This window comes from Pangasianodon hypophthalmus, chromosome 17 (assembly GCF_027358585.1).
Source record: "Pangasianodon hypophthalmus isolate fPanHyp1 chromosome 17, fPanHyp1.pri, whole genome shotgun sequence".
NCBI classification, from domain to species: domain Eukaryota; kingdom Metazoa; phylum Chordata; class Actinopteri; order Siluriformes; family Pangasiidae; genus Pangasianodon; species Pangasianodon hypophthalmus.
In genome coordinates, this window is record NC_069726.1 from 11,984,947 (window position 1) to 11,994,388 (window position 9,442).

Here is a 9,442-nt window from a genome sequence, read left to right on the forward strand (position 1 = left end):
TTTCTAAAAATGACAGTGAATTAACATCATATTAATGTCATATTAATGGTGTTAATTAAGCACATAGTACAGAATGTCCTTTGTAAGAATATACCAGTTAATTGTCTGCTTTTTATCAGCTGCAAAACTGAAGGCATATTCCTCTTTCTTACAGAGCATGCTTTATTTTTCCTTGCTTTTTAATAGTGTAATGCTTTTACCATTAATAAATTGCATTTTTTCTTATTATAAATTATATATTTCAATGTTTGTATATTATGTTTACATCAAAAAATCAATTGTTCTCACCGAATGAACTTACAATACTTACTAAATAAACACTATATTCTATGAAAAAGATGTTGGGAGCTGTAATTAAATTCTCTAGTGTCTACATTGACTAAAACAGATGAGCTGCTGCTTTTTCAGTGGTAATTCCTGTAAAACACCAGATATATGCACACTCCATTTTCTACCAGCTGGGATTTTTCACAGGGAATCATGAAGGGGGCACTATACCACTCTCGATTTACATCGCAATACTCTGAACAATAGCAGTAGCTTTAATAAATGTGATCATGTTGTTCATCGTTATTGGCTATGTTGTATATTGTATGTGTTTAACACAGGTTTAATTCATGTACTCTATAACTGTTGGACGTCAACAGCTTTGACCTTGTATGGTGAGATCATAAACTGAGCTCTTATCAGGCCCCGAATAATTTTTTTTTTTTTTAACGGAACTCATATTTCTTTTAAGGAAACAGCACATAATTTGACAACACCTCCACAATTACCACAACATACAAACTTTTGGTTCTATTATTTGAAACACAAACACACAGAAGAGTGACCATTACAAACACATACATTTAATAAATCATTCTGCAGTTCTTGTTTTTCAACACACCTCAGACCAATAATCAACCAACAAAACGCATCCTTTTGTACTGGTTTCTAAAAAAAAAACAAAAACAAAACCTGCATTATAATTGCAATCGAGCTTTGACATTTTGATTACGTTGCGTGTGTGAATACAACTCAAACAGATTTAATGATCCAGTAACAGTGACTGAGGCAGACAGTAAGTGTTTGATTCATTATAAAAGTCTTTAAAGAGAGCCGAGAGGTGATGGACCTGCAGCCCTGTAGCTTGCTACAGCTCCATTTCTAGGTTCACAGGCATCAAACGTCTCGATGTCTGAATGCTGATCTGGGTTCAGCTGTCATTGCGCATATAGCTGTATTCAGTAAGAGGCAACAGACTGATCCTAGATCAGCACTCTGAGGTTTGATGTGTAATCTGTGTGTCACTGTGGAGACTCGGTTGGTGACTGTGGCTCTGGGAATTCGAGTTTTTCACACTCCATGAGTGTCAGTGGTAAATGCTGAACAATCTCATTAGGGTCCGTGTACAAGGCAGGAGGAACATGCTGCGGAGAGAAAAGGAAATGGCATGAACAGAAACAACCACAGGAGGAAGCAGAATAAATTATAATGTGGGCATTAATCTTGGAAGGTTGGATACTATATTCTCTGAAATATTAGAGATGTTTTATACACTGGTTTACCCTTATCAGCCACTATAGTAAGTGTACCCCTGCTCAGACAATTATCAGCCAATCATGTGGCAGCAGCACAAAGCATAAAAGGATCATGTTTATATTCACATTAAACAAGAGAATGGGGAAAAATGTGATCTCTGTGACTCTGACAGTGGCATGGTTGTTGGTGCCAGATGGGCTGGGTATTAGTATGTCAGAAACTGCTCATCTCCCAGGCACAGCAGTCTATAGAGTTTGGCCAGTTGAAGACCAGGTAACATTTTTCCAATCTTCAGCTGTACAGCTTTAATGAGCCTGTGCCCACTATATCCTTAGAGTCCTGTTCTTGGCTGACAGAAGAGAACCTCACTGTTTGATGTGCATTCTGAAATGCTTTTCTGCTTAGCATGGTTGTAAAGAGTGCCTATTTGAGTTAGCATAGACTTCCTGTCAGCTCAAAGCAGTCTGGCCATTCTCCTCTGACCTCTCTCATCAAGGCGTTTCCACCTGAAGAACTGCTGCTCACTGGAGGTTTTTCCACACCATTCTGTGTAACTCTAGAGATCGTCTGGTACCAACAACCATGCCAAGGTTATTGTCACTGAAATATTCTTCATTCTGATGTTTGATGTGAAAATTAACTATAGTTCTTGACCTGTATCTGCACAATTTTATTGCTGCGCAGCTGCTACATGATTGACTGTTTGAGTAATTGCATGATTGCATGAATGAGCGGGTGTTCCTATTAATGTGGTCGGTGAGTATATAAGTGTTTAAAACTGGACAGTAATGTTGCTTTTAACGTAACGTATATTAGATTACAAATGTAGCAGTTGGTGGGCGTTTCCTTGCCTGTCAGCTCAGGATAATATTAAATCAGGTTAAGATAATTCCAAATACAAGTGATAATATGTCTAATAATATAGAGATGACAACAGAGGATTCTTAAAACAGTTTCTGGTGTAAATATAATGGTTTCTAACAACATAAACATTTGTCTAGTTAAACAACTTTTTAATTAAAATTAAATATATTATTATTAGACATAAAATGACTGCTGGATGTGGAAGAGCCAGAGAGCTGAAAGGTCTCTCGGTCAGTAGTTAGTAGACTAGAAAGAAAAAAAAAAGGCTGCTACAAAGTTCAACATAGTTTTTATGGTCTTATTTCTAATTTGTGTATTTATTGCATATTAAATGAAAATAAAATCAAATAGCAGTCGCATTTAGACAGTCAGTGTGGTGGCTGTCTTTCAGTGGAACTTAATTTAATCTTAAAATGTGATTTTCTCACTTTTCACTTTCGGGGATGGCCAGATTTTAAAAAGCTATAACTTCTGTATGTGGAATTCATTAGTAAATAAAATGTTGAGGAGAGGGGCTTTAGATTTCTGATCACTCCAAGCAAACCATGAGTCAGAGCTCTGCCTTTAAGAGCCTCCAGAAATCTGAGTGAATTCCTCTCCAACCAATTAAACTGCTGTATGTGTACCAAGTGGATGAAATCATTGCTTTTAGCGCATGACGAAAAGAAAAAAGTATTTAAATGCACAGAAGGTTTTTAAGTCCGTGCAGTAGCCTAGACTGGCAGCACATCTCTCACCTGAAGAGCTGACACTTTGCTTTCTCGTGAGCTGAACTCCCGCAGCATGTAGTTTTTCCCAGCCTGCAGGCAAAAACAGAGATTCTTGACAATTTCTGCACATCACTCTGTGCTGTTTCTACTGTTCAAACTGCTTTAAGACAAAAAATGGGTCTCCTCCACCCCCTGCCCTCCATCCATATTTTTGAAACACTTGTGCTGCTTTCATCTTACCTCTGCAGTGGAAAGTCAGAACTTAGAATTATGTCATTTTCGATCTCTGTGCATTCAAGCCACAAGGTGGGGGGGAAAAAAAACGGCTATTTGTCTTTTTGTTAGCCAGGTAACTGTGATGAGTGATGAGATGTTTACCTCTTCAAAACAGCAAACTACTCTATGTAGTCTGTGTTACAGATGTAACAAGCGAATATGTCTATATTGAAATAATCTAAAGCAAATACTTGGATATACAGCATAAAGGTCCTAAAGGTAAGAAGTATTACTTTGATTACTGCTGATGCTGTGAGCAGCCATGTTGATTTAAAATCACTTGCTGAACTCAAGGTTGAGGAGTTCCTGACTAGGAATTCTTGAGGAGGTTGAGGAGGCTTTTTCTTTGGTGTTTCCTAGTCAGAGGTTGTAAATGATGAGTCGAATGCAGCATGAGTGCCTTTATGAATGGCCTTTTTAAAGGGATGGGGCAGAGCTAATTTCAGCATGAATAAAAAAAATGCATGAATTAAAAAAAGCATGGAAAAGCATGAATAAAAGCTTAAAATGAAAAACTAGCCAAATCCCAGTTGCTGTAAGGTGTATTTTACATCACATACTTGTTATATTGGGTCTAGAAACATCATTAATATTAACATTAAATAATGATATCCAATCATACACAGTCCTGCTTAAAGATTATATACTCATGGAGAAAACATGCCTATTAATTCTTATTAAGGCACATTTTAACAAATCTGATTTTGCAGTTAAAAAGCTTGTTTGATGGACATTGATGTCAGATGGTTATCATTATGCTTTATCTGTGCTGGACAAGAAGTTGAAATAGTAATTATATATTTTTTTTCTTTAATCTGAATGCATAAAAAACAAACACAGGCATTAGGTGGATGTACAAGCCAGTCTATATGACTGATCTAAGAAATTTGCTCAATCCAAATCATTTCATCTGTAAGTAATTTTTTAATTCTAATAAAATTGAGAAATTTCAGTTGACACACTTGTATGAACACAAGGTGCCTCAGAAACATCTACAAGAATAGAATCAGTGCTGCCATGGCAATATTTATTAAAACAAAGGCAAATCTGTTTGTATATTTCCACGCTTTAATCAGAGAATGCTGCTGGGTAAACGAGCTTTACTTGCCTCGTGATAGAGCCGTGTGTCGTTGATCCGAATCAAAACTCCATCCACTCTGAGGAAGAAGCGCAGCAGCACAAAGAAACTAGTGGGCATCACTCTCTGAAACACACAACAGAGCACCGAGTCTGGATTAAAGAACAACCTAGAAATGATCATATTTCTCCCTACTAACTTTCTTCTAGATCTAGACATTTATAGATATGCGGATTAGTAAAAACCTCTCTGAATCTTGCATTAACATAGACACAACACAGAGTTTGCAAATAAAGTGGACATCACTCACAATTTTCACACTAATCATAGATACGCCATGATCGTGGAGCTCATCCTCAAACAGCAGCACGTCCTCAAAGAACATGATCTGCTCCCGAGCTTTCAGTTTCTCCAGGTCTATCCGCTCTGATGTAGGAGACACCTGAGTATCATATGCACTTCTTTTAGGATGGCCAGGTGGGTAGATACATTTTAAGATTTTGGGAAAATAATTTAATGATAATTTATCTCTATAATGTGTCAAATTACCTTTATCTGCAGGTCTTCTCCAAGCAATGTCCCTTTGTAATCTGTGGTATACGTCCAGTCATAACGCTTTACTACGTCCTTGTGCTCAGAATCAGCTCTGCAGCGAAACAGAATCCCAAACCAAAAACTGCATACTAAAAGGTGTTTCAATGGCTTTTTAATGTATTGTGTGTTACGTAGCAAGTCCTACCTGCTTTCCTGCCACTCCTGGGCACATGCCACTTGTACTGAGTCTTGTAAATTGTTGACACGCTTGAGGGCGTCAATAGCATTGAACTCAATGCCGAAGCCATCGGTATGCAGAATTCGCAGCACGTTGTCTCCAAAAAGCATCTCTGGGAGAGACGGCATGTGCATCTCCTCCGCCAGCCTTCACAAGAAGACAACAGAAGCAAGATCAGCACGACAATAAATCATTACAACGGTGTAGATGATACTAATATCTCTACAAACGCCACCTGTCACTGTTATAGCTGCTAGAAATTGTAAAAATACTCACTGCTCGATATCTTTAGATTTCATAATATGGGTTTTTGCTGAGGTGACTTTCCACGGCCCAAATGTGAAGTCTTGCTTGCTGCTTTTGAAGCCATGGGATATCGTCGACATAGCTGAAGGTGTTGTGCTGATGCAGAGAATAAAATCAGTGTGGGTAAAAGGTTTATGTCCTTTACGCTCCATCAGGACTCTAAAGCACAGCTTCCCAACCCTGGGCCTGGAGAACCCCCTGTCCTGCACATTTCAGTGTTTTCCCTGTTCTAACACACCCACTGCGACTCAGTAAGGCATGCTAATAGCTGGTTAGTTGAATCAGGTGTATTTGAGAAGGGAAAAAGACTAAAATATAAAGGTGTACTCCAAGCCAAGGGTGAGAACCTGAGCTCTATAGTGTGCAGACCAAAACCAACGCAAACACACAAAGTACAGGCAATGCTCACACAACGTAGATAACTATTCTATTGCTAGCAATCTCCTAACTGTCATATTTTCCGTTCAAATGCAGGCTATAAAATGAATTACAATCCCAAACATAGCCATACCCCCCTCTGAAGTTTGCTCATAAATACAGCTGACTCTGTGACAGCACTTCATGCTACTGACTGTGTACCAAAACACAGCGCTTAGCTGCTAGCATGAAGTATTTTATATACATATAAATATATATATATTTAAAGTCTGCGACGCTAATTAAATGGCTCTGACAGAAGACTTGGGTACATAATGTCGCACATCATACTAAATCTCCATTAAACTCGACATGTAATGTGTAACTAACGCAACCAAAATCTACCTGCAGCGTCCATGTACATGAAGTACGACAAGAAAATGTTTCCGATGTGAAACTCGAGCCAGAGTTTAATGGTTCCACCTTTGAATCTGTGTTTATGTATTTGCTTTACTGTATGACATAAAATCGGCCACGTTCATGTGTAATGGACAGTTTAACTTAGCAGCATTTATTTTCTGGCCTGGATCTGCTTAATCCAGGAAAAATGATATGCTTTGGATAGAGTTTTTTTTGTTGTTGTTTTTTTTTTCCCCAAAAGGTTAAAAAATTGTCATAATATGCACATTTTTATTATGGATATGTGTATAAGATTTACAACTGTAACAAAATAAGCATAATAGTTAAAATTATGTACATATGTTTATAATGTAATCATTTTCCACATGAGACAGCATGATTCAGGTTAATTGGGACAGTCTTAAAATACTATTAAAGCTGCAAGCAGCATTTTCGGGGGCCAAGCACCAGGACACAGTGAGCTGTACAATCACAGACGCACTACAGTTGTTGCCCAAGCAATCACAGGAAAGCACAGGCATAACATTAGGCAAAGGGATTCAAGAGTGATTTGTATTTTCACTCATGATGTGTATATTTTGACCACGGACAGTGGAATTCTCTGACTCCAGGAGGAAAGGTCTAGATGAACAAATGGGCAGCAGGGTGGCATTACTGCTGCAGCTGCCACTACTGCTGTGACCTGTGGTGTTGCCTGTTGCTAATTTGATACTCTGTGGTCATGACTGCTACTGCTCTACCTGATTTTTAAGGTATCAGCCTGGCCCTTTTTTTCCCACTTTGTGCAAGTACCTGCACCAAACTTATATCTGTCTTAAATTGTTTGCTTTTTTAAAAAAAAATTGTTTAATAAAAATGCTATTTGATATTAAACCCCGTCAGTCATATGTTGTCTGTATAATAGCACACTGAATGACTAGAATGGCAGTAGACAGTTGTTTAGACAGGTCTCAAGATGATGTGAGCCAAATTTGGTGAAGATTGGACAAAATCTGGAGGAGGAGTAGCAAAAATGGCAGTTAGATGTATGCTTTTTTGGCATATTATTGTAACTTTTGACCAGGAAGTGGTGCTGTCATTGCTGCATAGCCTCAGGGCATGGTCCTGAAGATGACTACCAAGATTTGTGTCAGTGTGCAAGGTTGTTGCTGAGATACAGCCTCACATCCAGTTTGGCAGCATTGCTGTCAGATTTATTGGCACATCACAGGCAAATCATTTGGATTATCAACATTCCTTTGACAATTTTTTGTCCAGGTTGGTCTCAAGATGATGGATGCCAAATTTGGGGTTGATTGGACATAATTTGTAGGAGGAATAGCGAAAAAACAGTTTTTGACAAAATCCAAGATGGTCAACAGGAAGTACACTTGAATTTCATATGTTGGTGTGCATTCACTTTAGCATACTCCAGGGAATTACAGAAAAAAAGAACTGTGAATTTAGCACAAATTCAAAAATGATATAAGGAAAAAAATTGTTACAGTTCTTGACCACAAGGTGGCACAGTCACAAAACTTCTTGGGTACATTCAAGGCATGGTCCTGAAGATGCTTATCAAGTTTTGTGATGATGTATGATGTACTGCTGAGATACACCATCACATCCTGTTTTTTGCCTTTTTGAATATCAAAATACCTTTCTTAACTCTTATTCAGACAAGTCTCCTGATGATGTGAGCCAAAATTGGTGATGATTTGGCAAAATCTGGAGGATTTGTTTTATTGTAACCTTTGGCCAGTAAGTGGCGCTGGCACAAAATTTGTTGCATAGCCTCAGGGCATGGTCCTGAAGATGCCTACCAAGATTTGTGTCAGTGTGCAAGGTTGTTGCTGAGATACAGCCTCACTTCCTGTTTAATGGCTTTTCTGTCAGATTCGTTGGCCCATTACAAACCATTTGCAATATTCAAAATTCTTTTAATAACTTTTGTGAAGCTTACTTTGAAGATGACGTATGCCGAATTTGGTGATGATTGGACAAAATTTGTAGGAGAAGTAGCTAGGAAACAGTTTTTGAGAAAATCCAAGATGGCGGAAAGGCTAATTAGGCAGAAATTGACATGTCATATGCGTTGAACTCGTCTCAACCTAGGGAATCCAGGGATGCCTGGCTTTTACATTTTGGACACACGGGTCAAAAATTATGAGCATAAATGTACTTCTGAATTAGGCCCAAATTTGACCCGATGGTGGCGCTAAAGCGTTGGCAGCACTTGGCCCAAATTTGGTCAGAATCTTCCACAGACTCTCCTCAATCAGAGTGTCAAATTTTACTCCTTTTTACCAGGCGGTTCTATGGGCTGCCATAGACGCCCTAGCCAGAAGAAGAAGAAATGGAAGAAGAAGAATAATAAGAAAAGGTAGAAGAATAATAGGGTGCCTATTCAGCTTTGGTGCTTGGCCCCCTAATAAGTGGAGAGGAAAAATGAAGAGATGCATGAAACACCCAACAACTATGGTTAATGATGCACTGATGGATCTAATGTGCATTTAATGGTATTTTATAAAGCATATACTGTATATAAGCAGGCAAATAAGGCAGAAATGCTTATAGAATGTTGCTTATGCCTATTACACAGTATGCAGAGATATTTAGTTAGTGTACTGTGTTCCTATAATTTTAAAGGTTGATGTTTGATGTTCATTCTTTTAAAGCCTGCGTTATGCTGCTTCTGCAGGAAATTACAGTTAAGTGATATTTACTGTGATTTCAATCTGTTCTGACTGAATTTAAGAAAACATTGCATATGAATTTGAAAATGACTGAACCCTATTATTGCTGTAAAAAATGAAGTAGTTATTTTTTACTTGGACTACTGTGTTAAAACAATATTAGAAAATATTGAAAATTGAATTTGGAAAAAATGTTTTTAAATCCTGTTATTAAAATTTGATTTACAGTTGTCATGAATATGTTTGGTACAAATAACTTTAAACTTCAAAATATATCTGAATGAACTAACATAAATATATCTGAATGAACATTTGATAAAGCCTCAGAAAGGTTGTAATCTGTTTAGTGAGTGTTATATCCGACAGCGACATATTATGTTACAATGCAATTTATGAGTTAATGAAGAGCATAATGTGTATTAGCTTATGGCTATACTGTATGTCTGCAGCAATAGTGTAC

General features: G+C 37.8%; 1 protein-coding gene across 1 annotated transcript; it reads right to left on the reverse strand.

Annotated features, from left to right (window-relative positions):
- Positions 1–829: 829 nt before the first annotated feature.
- On the reverse strand, positions 830–6,344 carry tiprl (TIP41, TOR signaling pathway regulator-like (S. cerevisiae)). Its single transcript, XM_026941693.3, has 8 exons — positions 6,293–6,344; positions 5,501–5,626; positions 5,192–5,371; positions 5,002–5,098; positions 4,763–4,894; positions 4,483–4,578; positions 3,126–3,188; positions 830–1,412 (listed from the first exon to the last, which is right to left on the reverse strand). Exons 2-8 carry the CDS (start codon positions 5,608–5,610, stop codon positions 1,290–1,292), a joined length of 801 nt encoding a protein of 266 aa, XP_026797494.1. The 5' UTR covers positions 5,611–5,626; positions 6,293–6,344; the 3' UTR covers positions 830–1,289.
- Positions 6,345–9,442: the final 3,098 nt, after the last annotated feature.

Excerpts from the sequence above, each read along its gene's own strand:
- tiprl (XM_026941693.3), bottom strand. The coding sequence starts at position 5,610 with ATGTCGACGATATCCCATGGCTTCAAAAGCAGCAAGCAAGACTTCACA. Across the intron at positions 5,372-5,500 it reads AAATCTAAAGATATCGAGCA|GCTGGCGGAGGAGATGCACA; the intron begins GTGAGTATTTTT and ends CTTCTTGTGAAG. Across the intron at positions 4,579-4,762 it reads CTATGATTAGTGTGAAAATT|AGAGTGATGCCCACTAGTTT; the intron begins GTGAGTGATGTC and ends TGTGTGTTTCAG.